At 36.2% G+C, this 23093-nt stretch overlaps 1 protein-coding gene across 7 annotated transcripts; it reads left to right on the forward strand.

Annotated features, from left to right (window-relative positions):
- The first annotated feature begins 3189 nt into the window (after positions 1–3189).
- LOC145041203 (UDP-arabinose 4-epimerase 1-like) lies at positions 3190–9108 on the forward strand. Of its 7 annotated transcripts, none has more exons than XM_078989219.1 (12): positions 3190–3361; positions 3590–3644; positions 4040–4155; positions 4332–4456; positions 4735–4848; positions 5064–5171; positions 5281–5372; positions 5903–6044; positions 6183–6277; positions 7072–7201; positions 7846–7990; positions 8692–9108. In XM_078989219.1, exons 3-12 carry the CDS (start codon positions 4095–4097, stop codon positions 8928–8930), a joined length of 1251 nt encoding a protein of 416 aa, XP_078845345.1. In that variant the 5' UTR covers positions 3190–3361; positions 3590–3644; positions 4040–4094; the 3' UTR covers positions 8931–9108. The 7 variants fall into 7 exon arrangements, with proteins under 7 accessions (XP_078845345.1, XP_078845335.1, XP_078845320.1 ...); XM_078989209.1 differs by having other exon boundaries at positions 4043–4155; XM_078989201.1 differs by having other exon boundaries at positions 3191–3361; positions 4046–4155.
- The last annotated feature ends 13985 nt before the right edge of the window (positions 9109–23093 follow it).

Consider the following 23093-nt stretch of genomic DNA (forward strand, 5'->3'; position numbering starts at 1 on the left):
ATTAAATAATATAAGTTTAAAAGTTAGGAGTTTTAAAACATTAGTATTTTTATTAATCAGTCAAATAAGTAACACATATTAAAATTTTTACAATCGTTATTAAAAAACATTTGAAATATTAGATTTTAAATGAAATTTGATTGAAGTGTTTTAACCTCTATTATATATATATATATATATATATATATATATATATATATATATATATATATATATATATATATATATATATATATATATATATAGAGAGAGAGAGAGAGAGAGAGAGATGGAAAGTATAACATAAGTATGAGTTTTAATTAAGACAAAACTTCAAAAATGGTCCTGTGGTTTTCAAAAATATCAACTTTAGTTCTTAAGTTCAAAAAACCTCACAGATGGTCCCTATGGTTTCAAAACTTTTAATGTTTAGTCCTTCCGTCTAACACCGTCAGTTTTCTACCGTTAAGTGAGGGGCATTTTCATCATTTCAATACCTAGAGACCATTTATGAGGTTTTCTATTTTTTTTGAAAAAAAAGAAAAAAATGAAATTGAAAAAAGAAGCCACCGGAGCATCTCACCACCACTGTCGGCGACGAGAGTCACCAATCGCTGCCTCCGCCTCCGATTTCCTTCTTTGAATTAAATCAATCACCGGTGGTGCCCTCCATGGGATCGACAAAAATTACCCACTTGTTGTTTCTAGTTATCTCCTCGTTACTGAAATATTGTGATGGAGGTGAGCTCTACTTTTGATCTAACTGGTGTTGGGGTGCCTCCATTGGTGTACCAAACTATAGTTTTATCAGTTATTTTTATCCAAATTGATAACAAGTAGAGATTTTTATCTTCCAGATGGTGTAAACTAAAGGCAAAATCAGAGGAGTGAAACACAGTGGTGATGTGGTGGGTTTTGTTCATGAAATCCGCAAACCATAAAAGGCTGGAGATATTCTTGAAGCTTGTTGTCCAAACAGATCCAAACAATTACGTATTTTAGATTGGAGAAATCGGAGGGAAAAATGCATGATCAACCATTGGATCTCAAACTTGAGAGTTGGAGATTTGACAGAGACAAGATGTTTGCGGACCTCATAAATCAGATGCAAGCCTACATTTGCTTCTACATTACCGATTTGGATGTGGAGTTTGAGTTTCTTTAAAGACCAAAAAAATATGGAGGGAACGATGGTTGATCTGTAGTTCATTTCATGATTCTTTCTTAATTCCAATCGTTCATCTGGTTTCTGATTCCATTGAAATTTTCCAATGTTTTATTTAATTTTTGTTGATTTTAAATGGATTTGTTGACATAAATTTTGGAGAAAAAGCCATTGAGAGAGAGAGAGAGAGAGAGAGAGAGAGAGAGAGAGAGAGAGAGAGAGAGAGAGAGAGAGAGAGAGGATGAGACCCTTTTAAATTTCATTTTTTTTCTTTTTTTTCAAAAAAAATAATAGAAAACCTCATAAATGGTCCTTAGGTATTGAAATGATGAAAATGCCCTTTACTTAATGGTAGAAAAACTGACGGTGTTAGACGGAAGGACTAAAGATTAAAAGTTTTGAAACCATAGGGACCATCTGTGAGGTTTTTTGAAACGGTATAATTACAAAACAAAAAAAAAATATTTAAAGTATTTAATTAAATATTTTCGACATCACCCTATATAACATATGATCAATATATTAACGATTAAACCACAATATACAATGACTATATTCCAATAATCCAAAAACGAAGAAAATATAAAAACGAATTAGTATAACAAACTTACAAATTAAAAGCTTTAATATAATAACATATCTCCAAAAGTGATCATAAGACCTCAACTAAACACAAAAATCTTTAAGTTTGTTTTCTTTTTGAAATTTGTATATGATGTGTATGCATGTCTTTCCAAAAGATTGATTTTTTTATAGTAAACTTTTCACTAAATGTTAATTAAACATAATATAAATTATAAAACTTTTGAGGGTTAAATCATAATTAAGAAAACTTTTGAATTGTATTAGTTAAAAAAGGGAGTTTCAAATAAATGTGGTTTGAGTAAGTTAATAAAAAGGGTTTCAAATGCATGAGATTCAAAAAAAAAATGTTAGTTTTATAAGTATGTACGATATGATGATAATAATAATTTTATTAAAAAAATAATATTACTATACACCTAGCTTAGTTACATAAAGTATGGGGTATATAAACAATAATCTACTCACAAAATTGTACACTGAAACAAAACAATTTGGGGTATTTAGGCTTGAGGGAGTGGATACGGTAAATGGTGCACTCTCTTGCCACATCAGCTTAGAATACCGCCCCCTCCCTTTGGTTTTGGTGCAATAGAGACCGCATTGTGATACTCCAAGGGGCGTTTCTCTCTTTCTATGGTCATTCCAATTAACCGTTGAATGGTTGTATTTTTTTTTTTTTAAAATGTATTTTTATTTTTTTATTTTTTTTAAACCTTTTAAATTAAGTGTGACAACACTTATTAGGTGTGACATACAACCATATAAAAAACCATATTTTTATGATAATTATTACGGAATACTCAATTTCATTAGAAAGTGATACTATTCCCTCCATAACCTTGTACCTATGTGAAGTTTATCCTCGCTGTGCACATGGTTTGTAAAATACTATATGGCAGAAGTTTTTTCCTAAACTAATAAAAGTCGACAGGTGTAAGGTTTTACTTCGTTAATAATCGTATGAACAATATTTGGGGTTAAATATAAAAATACTACAATATTTTGTTTTTGTTTCTTAATGATATCCTATTTTTATTTTTCTAATAATATATACTATTTTAAAAAGTATAGCAAATTATTATAATCATATCCAAATACCAAATAAATAATAATAATATTATTATTATTATTATTATTATTATTATTATTATTAAATTGACTTTTATATACATTAATAAAAAAATTACAATGTTACAAGGGGGAATATTTTATTTTAAAAAAATCTTAATACTTTTTTAAAATTACAATGTTAGGACTTAAATAAAATTATATTCATGATTTTGCATGTTACTTCACACATTCATATGAAGATATAAAATTATAAATATTCAATTTAATAACAAAAATATCTAAAAGAGAAACCCACAATATAATACGTATATTGTTACATCTCACACCAATAAATACCAATAAAATGTTGAAACCCATGTCCAAAACACTAAAAGTTAAAGCTTTTTCTAAAGCAGAAAACAGGGTAATCAATTGTCTAGTAAACCTACGTGTTCCTCCCTCCCTCCCATGGCGCCCACACCTCTTACCCCACCATTTACGTGACCATGGCATCACAAACGAGGAATTCTCCGCATACCCAACTCCTATTCCTCCATTGAAAACGTGACAGACGACGAGAAGGTGAGGAAGACTAAGTCCGATACTTACTTCCACCACCTCCCTTTTCTTCTTTTCGTCTTCTCTACATTTCTCCTTCTTACGTTTTTGTTCTTGATTATCTTTACCCGTTTCCCTTTTCCCAAATTTTAATCAATCAAAACCCAATTCGTACTATATCATATCACTACATTCATTGGCGTTGTAAAGTCGTACTTCGCCTCCTAACCCTCGATTCTGCTCCTTTCACAGATCTTGTTTGATTATCTTTCACATACCCTGCTGCTTTAAATGCTTACATTTTCAGGTAACGGTTTTAAGTTTTAACCTCATGTACTGCTGTTTTACTCCATTTCCTAGCTCCGTGGATCGTCTACATACGTTGCTTTTTCGATTCCTCCAATCCGCGTGTTTGAATTTTGGTTTTGTATATCGAATTGATCGAGAATAAGAGAATTCTTATTGTTTGTTTGAATTTTGTCGGCGATTGAGCTGTGATGGGTTTTTAAAATTCCAAAATTTCCCTGTTTTCGAGATGGTTTGTTTGAATTTTGAATTGTGTATAGCGAATTGATAGCAAGAGGGGCCAGTTTCTGTTGTCGACAATAATTATTCGTACCTTTAAGGTCCCTCGTTTGTTTGTTTTTTTGTTGAATCTCCTTTTTCTTTAATGAATAACAGAAGTCTTGTTTCCATGACTAGTAGCAGATTCATCTTCGTCTGTAATTGCATATTTCGTAGCGAGATTCTTCAACAAATGCTAAACCCTAGCAGATCAAGAACTCAACCCAGGCCTACCCGATCTCATCCTCTCGGAGGTAATATTAATATCTTTTCACTAATTTACTCCATTAATCATCTCATAAAACCTTCATTTCACTATCTTCCAAGATTTATTAGCTTCTGTTATATGCTCAGAAACAGATTTCGTTCTCGTTCTACAAGATTAAAACAAACTTCATCGATTTGAAACTGTTTCCTTTTGTGATTGTAGGCATGGATTATGTGGACCCAAAGAAGAAAAATGGTGTTGTAGGAAAGATCCTTTTAGCTGCAGGACTTACTGCAATATGCATTCTTATGCTTAAACAATCCCCATCTTTCAACACCCCTAGTCCTGTATGTATTCCTTTTATTCAATTATGCCTCTTTCTTTTCTTTAAATCCCTACAAAATTTGCAAAACTTTCTATTTTGGGATTCCCATAAGTTGTCTAAAATTCCCCTTTTAGGAAAGATTCAACAAATTAGTTGATGATGTTCCTTTATAGGTTTTCTATTTGAAGGTATTATTGATATTTGCTAGGGGTTGTTGGATCTTATTTGTTACACTATTGAATTCTACATTAAATATCTGATTATTATTATTTTTTTTTTTTTTGTGTTTTTGATTTGAAGTTTTCTCAACATGAAACTGGTGTCACTCATGTGTTAGTAACTGGAGGTGCTGGTTATATTGGTTCACATGCAGCCCTACGCCTTCTAAAAGATAATCATCGTGTCACTATAGTGGTATTTTTTCTATTTTAATCTATTTCTAATTGTTTTGATAAATGATGTTTAAAAAATATTCAAGAAAATAACACAAATCTATAAAAAAGTTGTCACTTAATAAGGGAAAACTTTCTTTCTTGATTTATTAAAAAAGAAACATCCATATATAGTTTTTCAGATTAAGTCATTAAAAAAATCGAAACTTTATACTGTTAAATTTTGGTGTGTGATAGGATAATCTCTCTCGTGGAAACCTAGGAGCTATCAAAGTTCTTCAAGATCTCTTCCCAGAACCTGGGAGACTTCAATTCATTTATGCTGATTTGGGAGATCCAAAAGCCGTATCCTTTTTGAAATTTAAACTTATAACCAAATTACCAAAATGTCCCTGCATGTAAGAATAAATGTTAATAATGTTTATTTTTTGTTTCCTTGATCAAAAGAGTTTAGGTGAACAAAATCTTTGCTGAAAATGCATTTGATGCAGTGATGCATTTTGCTGCAGTTGCATATGTTGGAGAGAGTACCCTTGATCCCCTAAAGTAAGTGTTATTTCAATCGAATTATGACATCACATCCTAAAAATTGTTAGTTAGTATTGTGGGACCCACTCCTAAGTACTTGGTTTTTGGAGGGTATTAGGGAAATTTACAGATAAGGACAAAAGGACAAAACAGGTTTTACTGTATTTGATGTGCGTTTGACTAGGAGTAATGTCAATGACGATAAATTTGCAAAATTTTGTCCTACCAAAAAAGGTGTAAAAGACATAATTGCCCTTATCATCTTCATCATTGAAAATAGCCTTAGAACAAGAAAAACTTTCTAGGGCTATTTTCAATGATGATGACAAGAAGGGCATTCATGTCTTTTACACAGACCTTTTTGGGTGTGACAATTTTTGTCCCATTGACATCAGTCTTGGACTTAGTTCCAGTCAGATGCATGTCAAACACAGTACAATTTATTCTGTGTTGTCATGTCTTATCCTATCCCTAGGATGCTAATAATGTTATGCCATGGCTTAACTTGCTTTTAGAAGTATTTTATTTAAATTTTTTTAATATTTCAGGTATTATCACAATATTACATCAAATACACTTGGGGTGATGGAGGCCATGTCAGCACACAATGTGAACACACTAATATACTCTAGTACTTGTGCAACATATGGAGAGCCTGAAAAGATGCCAATTACAGAAGAAACTCCCCAGGTAATTTCCCTTGACAAAAACAAAAAAAGGGCATTTTAAGTTACCAAATTTTATTTTTAAATTAATAAATTTGATATGCAATAATAAAAGGCCCCTTATAAACTTGTGTAAATGATATCTTTTTGTTGCATATTCCAGCTTCCGATTAATCCTTATGGAAAAGCCAAGAAGATGGCGGAAGATATTATCTTGGATTTCCATAAAAACTCGGATATGGCGGTGATGATTCTAAGGTTGGTATTTTACGTGTTTGAGGGCATTTTGGTCTTTTTCCTATAGGAGAGAACCAAGAGCAAGTTAATGTTTAATTTTTTGGATGGGGCAAAAAAGCTGCATTTTTTGTTCGATTGACATTATTAGCCCTATTCTTAGTCCAATGCATGTCAAATGTAGTACAAGGGCATTTTGGTCTTTTGCACATAGGAAAGAACCAAGAGCAAGTCTTTGTTCAATCTTTTGGACAGGACAAAAAGTTGCAATTTTTGTCCTATTGACATTATTAGCCCTAGTCTTGGCTCAATGCATGTCAAATGCAGTACAAGGGCATTTTGGTCTTTTGCACATAGTAGAGAACCAAGAGCAAGTCCATGTTAAACTTTTGGATGGGGCAAAAAGCTGCATTTTTAGTCCGATTGGCATTATTAGCCCTATTCTGAGTCCAATGCATGTCAAACACAATACAAGGGCATTTTGGTCATTTGCACATGGAGAGAACCAAGAGCAAGTACATGTTTAATCTTTTGGATGGGGCAAAAGCTGCATTTTTCGTCCGATTGACATTATTAGCCCTATTCTTAGTCCAATGCATATCAAACACAATACAAGGGCATTTTGGTCTTTTTCACATAGGAGAGAACCAAGAGCAAGTCCTTGTTCAATCTTTTGGACAGGGCAAAAAATTGCAATTGTTGTCTCATTGACAGTATTACCCCTAGTCTTAGTCCAATGCATCTCAAACGCAATACAAGGTGTCATGTCCATATTTTCTTGTTTTTTAATTTTTCAAAAAAATAAAAATAAATTTCAGATACTTCAATGTGATTGGTTCTGATCCGGAGGGAAGATTAGGAGAAGCACCAAGGCCAGAACTCCGTGAACATGGAAGAATATCGGGTGCATGCTTTGATGCAGCTCGTGGAATCACCAATGGCCTCAAGGTCATTTTCTTTTTTCCTTTTTTTTTTTTAATGAATTTTATGCAAACTTTATAGTTATGTTCTAGAGTTAATTACATTTTTTTTTTTTTATCATTTTCAATTTTCTCTTTATTTGAGGTTTTTGCTACATTTTTGGCCCAGTCCATGTAAAGTTAATACTTTTCGGACCAAAATCGCAAAAATAAGCTATACTCAGGGGCAGAAATAGTCATTTTACTTGGAATAGAAATAAAAAACGTTACAAGAACCTCAAAAGAATCACAAAAATTGCAAGTGAAAACATTTTGGGACCAAATTTGCAAAAACCGACTATGCTCAGGGACCAAATATGTAATATACTCTATATTTGATTAAATAGCAAAGAAAACTCACATCTTTGTTATCAATTTATATTAAGTGTTGTATGAATAAATGATGCTTAAAATTATCTAAGAAGATGATGGCACAATTGGGAAATGGAAGGAAAAAGTAAATGAGGGTAATTTTGTAAAAAGTTAGGACTTGATGGGGAAAGTTTTTATTTTTTTATCCATAATTTTCTCTATTAAGTTGTTCTTTCTGCATTAAGTCAAAAAGAAACCCTTACATGTATATGATCTTGTTTAGTATGTTTGACTTGTTGACTTATGACCTATGTGATACAGGTTCGAGGAACGGACTATAAAACCCCTGATGGAACTTGTATAAGGGATTACATTGATGTGACTGATTTAGTTGATGCTCATGTTAAAGCACTTAATAAAGCAAAACCAGGACACGTTGGAATTTACAATGTGGGGACAGGAAGAGGTATGCATCTCGATTTTTTCATTCATTATCTTTAAGGTGGTATGGTTTGGAGGAGGGCATTTACGTCTTTTGCACATGTGAGAGGTTACAAAAAAATTTCAATCTTTTTTCCCATTGGCATGGGTCTCATGAAGTGCTATCTTGATAAAACGATGTTAAAAGATTTTTAGTGGGAAAAAACTCATTTTCCTGAATTTTTTCATTAAGTTAGTCTTTCTGTATTAAGTGAAAAAGAAATACGTATATATAGCTTACAAGATTAAGTCATATTCTCATTAAGTCCATAATTCAAAAAAGAAATTAGGCGATTTAGTATTTTTTATCGAAACTTTTTTCTAGAACGTTCTAAAAAAAGAAAGTTGTTCCATATATTTTTGTGAAAAGGGTATTTTTGTAAATAAACATAAAGCTCGGTATGCATAACGTTTTTGAAAGGAATGTCATTGATCAAAGGAACTAAAACACAAAGAAATTGTAAATTCTCACGCGGTCGTGGAATGGAATCTCGAATTCAAATTCCGTCGTCTTCCGCCCGAATCCATGAACCAAACACACCCTACGACGATCCATCAAACATGAAATCCGTCCGAATTGAATTCCATCCGTACACGGAATGGAATCGCGAATTCCAATTCCGTCATTCCACCGGAATCGATTAAACCAAACACGACCTAATCCTTCTTTTTTACTCTTTTTAACAGGAAGATCAGTCAAAGAATTTGTGGAAGCTTGTAAAAAGGCAACGGGTGCATCAATTAAAGTAGACTACCTTCCAAGGCGACCCGGTGACTATGCGGAAGTATTTAGTGACCCGTCAAAGATCCTCCGTGAGCTTAATTGGTCGGCACAATATACGGATCTTGAAAAGAGTTTGAGGGTTGCATGGAGATGGCAAAAGTTACATAGGAATGGCTATAATCCTTCAATGGCTTCCATTTAAGATTTTGAATGTTTATTTTATTCTCACATGATATGAGAGGTGTAGGCATATTTATATATATATATGTGTAATTTTTAAACATGAATACATACATGAATGATGAAAAACTTGTTAGCAAGTGAATTATAAGAATAATGATAATAGCTATGAGGAGTAGCCTAATTATTATTTTACATAATTTAGAGGATGCCATGGCTTTATGCTTTTAAGGTTTAAGTACTATTACTTTTCCCTTCTTTTTGTTTAGTTTATGAGACTATAAGAGTTTCAATTTCAATGTGTATGGGCCCGTTGTGGATGCTAGATGCTGAGCTTTTATGTTATGTATTAAACTAGCAGACTGTTGTGTATCTGATTTACTTTTATGTTATGTATTAAATTAATAGATTGTTGTGTATCTGATTTATACTGACTGTTGTGTATCTGATTTACATATTAACTGAAGAAAATATTTTGAATAGATTATATGCTTACCAAAAGATAGCTGTGGATGGGTCCTAAATTGGGCCAAAAAGTGCAATTTAGTCAATGGTTTTGTGTTTTGGTTCAGAAAGCTTATTTTAAAGCTTATTTTAAATCGGACACAATTGTTGTTATAGAGTGATTGTTGCAATAATAAAACGTATGAAATTTGGAAGAAGTGCCTTGTTGTTGATAGATTTTGGGATTGGTTTGAAAAACTTTAAAACGTATACAATTCTCCTTTATAGTTATAAAATTCAAAACCAAAAACCCTAAATTTATAGTTGATGGTCCCCACAATGTAGAATGGCTAACTTCCTTTCCACCCCATCTTTGTGTCCCACATCGGTAGTGAAAACAAAAGTTGGGTGTTTATCCCTTTATAAATATAGATGTGCATCCAATTCCCTTCCTACATGAGCTTCTCATAAATAATTGAAGTTACTCCACTTCAACTTAGGGAGCATCAAGTTTATGTGCATGATGTGGCTAATATAGTTTCTTTTTAAGAAAATGTCTTCTTTATAGATGTTTGAAAGGAAAAAGACATTATATTAGCCATCATGGTGCATATAAATATGATGTTACTCTAAAGTCATACAATCTAAAAAAGTTCAACGTTAATATATATAATACCACATTCCCAATTGGTCATATTTTAATTCAACAGCTATTGTAAAATCAATATATCCACTGAAATATAATATGCAATATTATACTTCTCAAGATTATATGCAACGATATGAAAATATGCCCACTTTTTTTTTCCAAATCCAAAGCGTCACCATCCAACACCCTCAACATGAATCAATATATGAAAAGAAAGATGTTAAGAGATGTCCAAGATCACAAAAAGAACTGAAAAGAAAGATGTAAAGATATGCCCATGAACACAAACAAAACCGAAAAAAATACTTTCTATCATATTCTATCTATATGATAGACAACATATTTTAAGGTGCAAAAGAAACAAGAATTACAACCATATATTAAGCCTATGTATTCACACCGACAAGAATTGTGTTATGAAGTCAGAAAATTACTTTCGATCTATATGAAAGACAACAAATTTGAAGGGATACGTTGCAAATGAGATCAAAATTATTAGTAAGTTGAGTAAAAAAGCGACATAGATGAATCCTCCATTCATGAAGTGAGGCTCTATGTACTGGCCTTCGACTTCCAAATCAAAAATTTGCAAACAAAAATACAACAAGGATTCGATATTTTCATTGGTGAGGTTTATAGATAGTCCCGAAGAAGATCGGTTTCCATAATAAATTGGTAATACAATATCGTTACAATGATCGGATGAATGAGTATGAATCCATGTTTGAATTATTTAGTGAAGTAATTGTAGAAAATAAGTAACAGTTTGATGTTAACTTGTTTTTCAGAAAATCCGAAGGAAGTGCCAGTTGATGACAATTATTAGATTTAGACTTGGTCCATAAGAAAAAATAGTCATCATGATCATGACATTATTGAAGGAGTCTTGGTATATATGAATTCAAAAAGTAGACATCATTGACTTATATGATGCTGCTAGTCTTCTGCTATTGTCATCGTTTTAGTTAAATTTTACATATTTTATTTAATTAGAGATAAAACATAATATAAATGATCACTTCTATCATTTATTATGGGAAAGCTTTGACCAAATATTGAACAAATGTGAATACATAGACGTACTCGGAGAAAGAAAGAAATATATTAAAATGGTCAAACTTGTATTAAAAGATTTTGTAAATAACTAACGACAAAATATTGACCAGTTGCAATTGTAAATAACTAACCGACAAAATGGTCAACTTGTATGTGTCGGTTGCATACTCTAATAAGTTATGAAGAAAGAAATTAAATAAATTTATTATAAACTAGGGGTATTTATTTCTTATTTTATTTGATAACTATAAGGATTGTCGCACAAAAAATCTGAACCTTAAAGAGAAATCCCAGAACCGAACTATTAAAAAGTATAAGATGGGATAAATGTTCCCAACAATTTTATTGATTTACTAATCCCGCTTATATACAAAAATACACGGATATATACAAGGTATCTAAAAGTAAATATAGAAAACAAATAAACTAATTTACATAGATGATTTATTTCCAATACCCCCTTCAAGCGCACAGGTGGTGGATGAACTCTCTGAGTTGCTGCCGAAAATTCTCAAAAAGTGGTCAAGGTAACGGTTTGGTGAAAATATCCGCCACTTGAAGATTGGTTGGAGCAAATTGGGTATGCAACTTACCAGACAACACAAGTTCACGAATAAAATGATGATCAATATCTAGATGTTTGGCTCGTTTATGCGTAACAAGATTTTGACTTAAGAAAATAGCACTAAGGTTGTCACAAAGTAAAGTCGGTCAAGCAGAAGGTAAGGCATTTAAATCACATAACAGATGAGTCAAATGAGTTCCACAACAGTATTTGCCATAGCCCGATACTCAGATTCATAACTGGGCTGAGAGACAGTAGGTTGTTTTTTTAGCACTCCAAGACACAAGATTTCCTCCAAAAAAGATTATGTAGCCATAGGTGTAATGCCTAGTCTCAATACAACGAGCCCAGTCTGCATCGGAATAACCAATAAGCATAGGTTTTGTAGGTATAGAGAAATGAAGACCATGATTGATTGTGCCTTTGATGTATCGTAAAATTCGTTTGACGAGGGTAAAATGCTGGTCCGTAGGAGAATAAAGAAATTGACTGGCTTGATTTACCGCATAGGAAATATCGGGCCTAGTGATAGTCAAGTATTGAAGAGCTCTAACAAAAGACCGATACTGAGTAGGATCATGAAAGGGAGTGCCAGTAGAGGTGAAAACATCATTTGTAGCGAGCGGTGTACCTATTGGTTTCACATCAAGAAGACCAGCTCAGCTCAAAATATCATGAACATATTTACTCTGATGTAGAAATAAACCATCTGAGTCATAGGTAACCTCAAGCCCAAGAAAATAGTTCAATTTACCCAAGTCTTTTATAGCAAACTCATTCTTTACGCGAGTGATGGAAGGAGCATGGTTTCCAGTCAAGATAATGTCATCAACGTAAACCAAGAGATACAAGAGACACAATCCTTGATGAAAGACAAAGAGAGATGTATCAGCTTGACTACACTTGAAACCTTGAGCAACTAAGAAAGAACTCAGGCGCTGAAACCAAGCTCTTGGGGATTGACGAAGGCCATACAAGGCTTTGTTGAGACGACAAACATGTGTTGGATTTTTAGAGTCAACATAACCCGGAGGTTGCTCCATATAAACGGTTTCATGAAGGTCACCATTTAAAAAAACATTTTTAAGATCAAGCTGATGAAGAGGCCACCTATTTGTGACAGCCAAAGATAAGACAACGCGAACAGTTGTAGCTTTAACCACCGAACTGAAGGTATTAGAAAAATGAAAACCCGGAATTTGAGTGAAACCTTGGGCTACAAGATGAGCTTTATGACGATCAATAGTCCCATCAACATAATATTGTTGGGTTTTGAGCATTCTAACACTCCTATGGTGTACATGCAACCCTAAATACCTTGGATCTATATTTTCTCTATTATACATGCAAATATGAATATTCCAAGGTATTACCCTATCTAGCATACAATCTTTGATACTTGGGTAATAAAACAAGTTAGAAGACATACCTTGTTGATGTAGCATGTCTTCATGAAGCTTGAGTGTCTAGTACCCCAAGTGTGACACCTCAAATGGTTCACACAACACCATGAACACTTGTAATAACCTTGAGAATAATGATACTTTGGTTCTCTTTAGTGAAATTGGCCTTGCCCTTTTGTGTACACACTAGTGCCCATTTCACCAACCAAGGACATCTTTATATAGTGTGGAGATTAGTGTTAAATCCATGGTCCTTCATTTCATATGATGCATGGGTTAAACACTCCATGGACTATCCATGATAGATTAGCTCAACCTAAATGAACTTGGCCCATCACACATACATTGGCGGACGCAGACTATTTTAGTAGGGTTGTCCCTCATACTTCAAGCGGGTGCACCTAATAGAAAAAAAACATTTACACTACGAGCCAGAAATTGAGCAGTGGCCCGGGACCCCCAATTCTCCACATAGGTCCGCCACTGCACACACACACACACACATATATATATATAAATATATATATATATATATATATATATATATATATATATATATATAAGAGTCCATATTTAATTAGTTCCTTTTGATCACTTAATTAATTATAAATTAATTCTTGATCAATACTAATTAAATAATATGATTACATATTAATATATTAGAACTTATAATATAAAAATATAAATCACTAGTATCCTTTTTTCCTCATCTTGTCTATCCAATTGTTCCGATGCCATGCAACCCAAATGGACCATGCCGGGTCGGGTCAAGTCTTACCAATTATAGTTATGGACTTAGACATTAATCCAACAGTCTCCCACTTGGATAAGTCTAAAACTATTATTGGGTATGACTTCAAAACCCGACTAGCAATCGTAGCTCTTAAAAGCTTCTATCGAACTCTGACGTGTTAACTGAACTCTGATCTTGTCAATGACTTGTCCATTAGATAAGGGATCATATATTCCTCCATTATAGATATCATATGGAATGAGACATGGATTATAAATCAGTCTCTCAGTCCATTTGTTATTTCCCGATTTTCGATTCATGATGACTGACTGATTGAACAAATCAAATCAGTCCTGGCTTGGCCAAACACTTACATGTATCATCATTAAATCATCAAGGGGCCCACATATATCGCTTTTATCCTGAAGGTAAAAGGAATGGATAAACTTCAACTCATATGACTTGTTCTACTACTTGTTGAATCATACACAAATGCACGTTTTATAACATCGAGTTACCAATGTGGTTTCATGCAATCAATGTATAACCAACTCATAGTAACAACTCATATCTCTAGGTTTGAAGAATATACGATATTATCGTCTCATGATCACTCGTGATAAAATCCATGAAGTGATTCAAATGAGCGCGGGTTGAATCCAATACTCAAAACTTATGAGCACTCATGAGTGTTGTAGCACCACTTTGTCCAACATCTTAGACCTCTACAAGCCAACCCATGATAGTCTTCATTCATATCTACTTCTAACATATGACCTACTATGGATGGTTTAAATAACTTATTCATTCAGGAAGAATAACCTAGTTTATTCTGGAAGTCAAAACATGAAAAATGAAACACAAGAATAATTGAATCTAGTATGGTATCAAAACCTATGAATATAAATAGAACACTTTTTATTTATCACCATACTGATTACTCATTTGTAACATCCAAAAATTTTCAACCAATTTAAACTTTTCAAAAACAACCCATATTCATTAATTCATTACAAAAAGGTTTTCAATTCATTTATTATCAGAGTATTTCCCAGAACCACATCATAAATATATAAAACACGAGGAGCGGTACGATCACGCCTTCGCCTTGCCACGATCTCCTGAAGTACCTGAAACAATACACTGCTGTAAGCCCGAAAGCTTAGTGAGTTACCCCCAAAATACCAACCACATATACCATACTCATAACATATCATATCATAAACAGAACAGCCATGCACTTCGGGTCTACTGCGTGACTGGTCCGCCGTACCGGGCCTTCAGTCCACCTGGTCCACCCTCTGAGTTTAGCCATATACATGAGTCTGCAGTGTGGTTGGTCCTCCCGTACCGGGCCTTCAGTCGGCCTGGTCCACTCTCCAAACCTCGGCACGTCTGGTCCGCCCTCGTGGGGCCTTCAGCCTATCCAGACCACTCGCTGTCTGCCCTGGGTATGTTGGCCTACAACACAAAACAGGACCCGCCTCAACCCAACCCCAGTCAATCAACCATGTACACATAAACATATAATCATATGGCAATTCATCACTAATCAACCGATCTAGCAGATCACATACATAACACACTCTAACCAGGATACCAACCTAACCGGTCACTAACGTAGCATCATCCTATATACCAGGATTTTGACCTTAACCAGGTCTCTAACATATACCATCCTAACTACCAGGATGCAAACATATAGCAAAGCAATAACATAACAACTACCTGGATTTCCATCCGATAAAGGGCTAACCTTGGTGCCTTAGACCCTGTCGATATAGTGAGGATAACTCACCTCGCAAAGCCGATCTGCAGAAATAAGATCACACTGCTCCAACCTCTAACACGAACTCCACCACTATTCAATACCAAAACACTAAACTCAATAAATACCATTAATTACCAAAATACCCTTGGAAGTCAACTGGTCAACTCTTGGTCAAAGTCAAAGTCCTCAGTCAAAGTCCACCTTCCTGTGTGACCCTACTCGCCGAGTCCTAAAATTTTGAGTCCTTTCTCGCTCAACTCACCGAGTCATCCCTCGACTCACCGACTCACCGTTCAACCAGAAAAGGTTAGGACTCCACGACCAGACTCGCCGAGTCCAAGAACAAACTCGTTGATTCCAAGGAAATCTTCAACAGACTCGCCGAGTTGTTCTTCCAACTCGTCGAGTTTCTACCTATCTTCATGTAACTCGTCGAGTACACCTATGTGACTCGCCGAGTTACTACGCAACTCATGCCAAATCTTTAGCACGACCCGCCAAGTCATCTCCCAAACTCGTCGAGTCCAACGTGAAGTTCCATAATCTCGAGTCACAGAGCCACTCCCTTACTCCAAACACTAGATCAAGGTCCCTATGGTTCATTAGCAACATAAAGTTTCTACCTTTACGTGCTTCCATGACCCATTCATCAAAAACCAAGTTAAAATGGAACTTAACTCATTAGGGCTGGCTTTTGCATGGCTAATCAAAAGGCTTTCTTCACATAGTGTAACACTCAAAATCAGAAATGCCAAGAAAGGAAAGAAAACCCTAAGTCAAAGGGTCAACTCGTCGAGTCCAGGGAGGAACTCAACGAGTCGGAGCGAGATCCAGGGGATCGATTAAGTAACCGACTCGGCGAGTCCGGTCTGAAGAGGGGAACCCTAAATCCGGGACTTTGTGCACTATTTAAGCATCTCATTCTCTCCCTTAGGGTTCCTTGCAGCCTCTCTTATCCAGAATACGAAACCCTAAGCCTCCATTGTTGCACCTTCAAGCTTTCTTGCCATTTTAGGTGATTTGAAGGAAGTAGGTAGAAGGGAACCATTGGGGATTCAAGTAGTGGCAGTAGATCCAGAGTTTGTGGGATTTTTCAGAGCATTTGAAGGTAATGAGTCGCTACCTTCACTCTTTTTCACTTAGATCAACCTTTAACATGAGATTTGGGGCTTTAAGGGCAAGTTTAAGAACCATTTCGAGTTAGAAGCCCAGATCTGAAGTTGCTACTTCAGATCTAAGTGTATCTTGGCCTAGAAAATCATAAAGCATCAGTCTATGGGTTGATTGTAAAGCCTTCTTGTCTTAAACTCTAGTTTATAGTGTTTTGAGCCTAGATCTTCTTAGCTACACGTAAAGTTTGCCACTTTACATGAGGAATAGGCTTTAGAAGAGTGGATCTGAAGTTTGGAGTCCATGCATGACTCAAAAGCCTCTGAATGTTTGAAGGACTGAATAGACTCGGCAAGTCCTTCGAGTGGACTCGGCGAGTAGTATGAAGATGGAGATGAACTCGACGAGTTGGATGAACAACTCGGCGAGTCTGTTGAAGATTTCCTTGGACTCGGCGAGTCTGTTCTTGGACTCGACGAGTCAAGTCGCGAAACCCCAAACCCTTCGAGTTAAGACTCGGATCAGTGAGTTGAGTGGGGACTCAGTGAGTTAGACAGGATAGGGCTCGGAAATCGGTATACTCGACGAGTCAAGGGCTGACTCGGCGAGTCGCAAATGAATAAGATTCTGAGCGTATGAACTCGGCGAGTCAATAGGCAGACTCGACAAGTAGGGTTGACCTGGAAGGTTGACTTTGACCAGGAATTTGACTTTGACCAGAGTGAACTCAGTTGAATTTCGGAGGATAGTTAGACTAAGTGCTATATTGATATTGGTAGCTCGGGGAGCTAGTGGAGCAGCAATTCAGAGAGAGTTGTCAGACAGCGGGCAAAGGGATTACCAGCAAGTTCAGTAGTACCAAGTGAGTTTCTCTTTGTATGAATGGGTCTAAGGCCACAATACCCGCCCATGTAGATATGAGTAGGAAGACCCAGGGGTTAGCCCTAGGCACTATATGCCAGTATGATATTTAGGACCAAGGTCCATTGATAGAGGCCGGGTGCCCAAGGAATGGTTTGCATGATAGAGTATAGTTGTTGTTTGTGTGACACTTGTATGTGCCTGTTAGGGTGGTGAGTGTGGGTGAGGTCCCGTATCTCACCAAAGCAAAGGGTGGACGTTGTTCCACATCTCATTAGCAGCAGAGCAGGGGCAAGGCCCAAGTTAGGGAAAGAGTGAGTGTGGGTTGGGCCCGTATCTCACTATCAGTAGGAGCGTGGATGGGGTTCCATGACTCATAAATAACAGGACAAGGGCGAGGCCCAAGATAGGCGAGGCCTTAGGACAGGATCCATTAGCATATGTTTAGCTTATGTGTTGTGATATGTTTATGTGCTATTATATGTTAGCGGGAGAGGCCTAAGTGAAACAGATTTGTATCCAAGCGGGGCTCGAAGCCAGGCGGGGCTTGGAGCGGTGGGGCCATTGTAGCGGGCGAGGCCCAAAATAGCGGGAGTGGTCCAGTATATGTGGTATGTGATTATGCAAGGTATGTGGTGATGGGTTTTATACAAACAATCCTATGTGTGCATGCAACCCTAATTTGGATCTATGTTTCACTATTAGATACACAACATTATGAACACATGGATAAAACCATAATGTAGCATACTATTTTCGAAATTCATATATAAGGTTAGATCACACACCTCTTGTTGTTATATTGCAATAACAACTTAAATCTTCAAAACCTTAGTCTTGAAAGCAAGCACCACAAGTGTAGTGCCTCTAATGGCTCACAAACACCACAAGCAATTGGAGAGGATATATATATATATATATATATATATATATATATATATATATATATATATATATATATATATATATATATAGAGAGAGAGAGAGAGAGAGAGAGGAGGAGGAGGACGAGGAGGTAGAAATCGTCCTTAGATGCTCTAGGGATGAAGTGGACGAAATCCTAAGGCCTTAGGGGTCTTTATATAGAGTTGGGATTAGGGTTTCAGTACTTATCCTTATCCAGTTACTTGCCTACCAAGCAACCACAAGATAAGCCCTAAAAACCCTTATCTCTTGGACCTTGGACGATTTTAAGGATATCCTTATCCTTGAATTCGTCCATCCTTTAATAAGGATAACCATTTCCCTATTTTGCAACTATTACATAATTACAATTCAGCCCCTCTAGTTTAATTAATTACACTTGATCACAAAATTAATTCCTAATTAATTATTGACCAATATTAATTAAACAAATATGATTTCTCCTTTAATATATTATTCTTATAACATATTAATAAATCATAATAAACTCTTTCTCTATTTATTTCTCCAGTCAAGTTGCTTTGGTGAAGGCAACCTAAAAGGACCATGCACAACCGGGTCAAGAATTTACCAAATATGGTTACAGGCTTAGACACTAATCCAACAGTCTCCCACTTGGATAAGTCTAGTAACTACAAATGTAACGAACAACTCGATTAGCAATCGTAGCTCTCAAAGACACTGTCGAACTCTGATCTCATCAGTAACATGTCCTTTAGATAAGGGATCGTATAGTCCTCTGTTTAGATATTGTGCAGACAATCTCATGGAACTAATTGTCCAGTAGTTGGTTTCTCGATCTCAGATTCATTTGACATAGAACTTAATTTAAACACATCAATTCAGTCCTGACCGGGTCTGGCACATAAGTCAAATCAAATCATCGAGCGGCCGTGATATCGATTTTACCCTCTTAGGATAAAAGTAACAGATAAACTTCGACTTATATGCATTTACTTATACACTAATCAACTATACACAACAATGCGTTTTATAACATCAATTTACTGATGCGGTTTCGCATTATCAATGCACAATCAATTAGTAAATAATAAACCATATATCTAGTTTTTAAGACCATATGATATTATCGTCTTGCGATCACTTTTGTCACATTCCATAAAGTGATTCCAGCAAGTGCGGGTTTACTCCAATGCTCAAAACTTGTTCATAAGCACTCATGAATGTTGCAGCAAACCTTTGCTATGTCTAACACCTTTCAGACACTCTACATACCAATTTATGACAATCTTCATTCATACCTACTTCCAACATATGAACGATTGTGGACCATTTGAATAATTCGATTATTCTTAATAACTCAATTATTCAGGAAGTCAAAACATGCAAATTGAAACAATAGTTAAACAATCAACATAAGACAAAACTTTACTTATAAATAATACTCCTTTATTTAATCATCAAATGTCAATTACATTTATCTATTATACGTTTCTAAAACTATCTAATCTAAACTAGTATCATCCTTCAGCCCAATGCTCCTAGCGTGCTGCAAGTGCTTAACCCTACTCAGTCCCTTTGTAGGCGGATCTGCTGGGCTATCTTTTGATGATATCCTCTTAACCACGAGGTGTCCTTCTTCTACTCGATGTCTAATAAAGTGATACTTTCTGTCGATATGCCGAGATCTACCATGATCCCTTGGTTCCTTGGTCAAGGCAACCGCTCCTTCATTATCACAGAAAATTTCCATAGGATCATTTATGGCAGGCACAACTCCAAGGTCACCAATGAAGTTCTTCAACCATATCGCCTCCTTTGATGCTTCACTCGCTGCAATGTACTCTAATTTGCACATTGAATCAGCTATAGTTTCCTGCTTGGAACTTTTCCATGTCACTGCTCCTCCATTTAGGGTAAAGACCCAGCCCGACTGCGAACGGTAGTTGTCCCTGTCGGTTTAAAAGCTGGCATCACTATACCTTCGCACCTTTAAGTCATCTCTCCCTCCGAGGACTAAGAACCATTCCTTGGTCCTCCGAAGGTACTTAAGTATATTCTTGACCGCAATCCAATGAGCTTTGCCCGGGTTCCCTTGATATCTACTGACCATGCTCAAGGCAAAGGCCACATTAGGGCGAGTACAAGTCATAGCATACATGATCGAGCCAACTGTAGTAGCATAAGGTACTCGACTCATCTCTGCTATCTCGGCTTCGGTACTCGGACTTTGAGTCTTACTCAACTTGGAATTACTCTGTATCGGTAGTTCTCCCTTCTTCGAGTTTTCCATAGTAAAACGTTTTAGTACCTTATCCAAGTAAGTATTCTGACTTCGTCTTATTAGTCTCTTACTTCACTCTCTTACTATCCTTATTCCCAAAATATAAGAAGCCTCTCCGAGGTCCTTCATAGCGAAGCACTTCCCGAGCCAGGAGTTAACCTCCTGCAGAGTTGGTATGTCGTTTCCTATGAGCAGTATGTCATCGACATACAAAACGAGGAAGCTAACTATACTCCCACTGGATTTGACATATACACATGATTCATCTTGGCTTCGTACAAATCCAAACTCTTTGACTTTCTCATCAAATCAAAGATTCCATCTGCGAGATGCTTGCTTAAGTCCATAAATGGACTTCTCAAGCTTGCACACTCTATTGGGATGCTTCGGATCGAAAAAACCCTCTGGCTGAGCCATGTAAACATCCTCAGCCAACTTCCCATTAAGGAAAGTGGTCTTGACATCCATTTGCCATATCTCATAATCATGAAATGCAGCAATGGCTAGCATCACCCTAATAGATTTTATCTTAGCAACTGGTGAGAAGGACTCATCATAGTCAACTCCGGGAGTTTGAGTAAAGCCCTTCGCCACCAGTTGTGCCTTATACGTGTGCACATTCCCATCCACGTCAGTCTTCTTCTTGAAGATCCATTTGCACCCAACCATCTTACGTCTGGGAACATTGTCAACCAAATTCCAAACTTGGTTGTCATACATGGACTGAATCTCGCTGTCCATCGCCTCCTTCCATTTTACAGACTCTGGGCCTGCCATGGCTTCCTTATAGCTATTAGGTTCGTCTAGATTTATTTATGTACCATCACTAATATACGTTTCCCCTTCAGTAGTAATATGAAAACCATAAAACTGGGGTTGAACTCTAACTCTTTTGGAACGTCTAAGAGGTAAGGACTTGTCAATTGGTTCAACCAGAGTTTCCTCCTCGGGTTGAGCGCCAGCGGTAAAGGTTCCTTCATCGCTCGATTCTTGAATCTCATCAAGATCAATTTGCCTCCTACTGTTTCCTTGGCTTATGAGTTCTCGTTCTCGGAAAACCCCTCTCCTTGCAATGAAGACAACATTGTCACTTGGTCTATAGAAGAGGTATCCAAAGGATCTCTGCGGGTAGCCGATGAAAATACATCGCTCACTACGAGGTTCGAGCTTGTCGTGAGTCTCTCGTCTTACGAAAACCTCACAGCCCCAAACCTTGATATGTGCCAACGAGGGAGCTTTCCCTGTCCACATCTCGTGAGGTGTTTTGGCAACCTTCTTTGTAGGGACTCGATTAAGGATATGAGCGACAGTCTCTAAGGCGTACCCCCAGAATGAGATAGATAGTGAAGTACGACTCATCATAGAGCGGACCATGTCTAACAAGGTTCGATTACGCCTTTCTACCACACCATTCAACTGTGGTGTCCTAGGCGGCATCAATTGTGAAACTATTCCACACTCTTTTAGATAGTCGTGGAATTCAAGACTTAGGTACTCTCCTCCTCGATCGGATCGAAGCATCTTGATTTTCCTGCCCAATGGATTCTCCACTTCATTTTTGAACTCTTTGAACTTTTCAAACGTTTCTGACTTTTGCTTGATTAAGTAGATATACCCATATCTACTATAGTCATCGGTAGAAGTCACATAGAAGTGGTTCCCATCCTTAGTGGTTGATCTTAAAGGTTCCACATACATCGGTATGTATTAGGTCCAATAAACCCTCACCCCTTTCACATGTGCTAGTAAAGGGTGACTTGGTCATCTTTCCAAGTAAACAAGATTCGCATGTGTCATCTTCCCTAAGGTCGAATGACTCCAACACTCCATCCTTTTGGAGTTGGGCTATGCGCTTCTTGTTGACATGTCCAAGACGACAATACCATAAGGATGCTCTATCCATACTATTGGAAGAATCCATGTATAAAACATCATTTCCTAGGTTATCTACAATCATAACAATTTCATAAATTCCATTACATGGTATTGCTTTAAAAATATAAGACACCATTTAGATAAGCATAAATAGAACCATTCTCATTATTAAAAGAAAATCTAAATCCTTGTCTAAACAAACTATGAAATGAAATGATGTTTCTTGCCATTTTTGGCGAATAGCGACAATTATTCAAATCTAAACATAAACCATTCCTAAGCACTAGAGAATACACTCCAATCTTGGTCACAAGCGACGATCTTCTGTTCCCCATGATTAGATTTATTCTTCCATGCTCCACATCCATATTTCTTCTTTATCCCTGCAATTCAGAACAAATGTGGTAACCAGACCCGGTATCGAGGACCGAAGAAATAGCATGAGATGAATCATTAGATTTAATTGTAAATATACCTGCGAAAGATGGATTGATCTTTCCTTCCTTGATAGCTTGCATGTACTCTGGGCAGCTTCTCTTCCAATGCCCT

This window comes from Lactuca saligna, chromosome 1, assembly GCF_052625555.1.
Source record: "Lactuca saligna cultivar CGN05327 chromosome 1, ASM5262555v1, whole genome shotgun sequence".
NCBI lineage: Eukaryota > Viridiplantae > Streptophyta > Magnoliopsida > Asterales > Asteraceae > Lactuca > Lactuca saligna.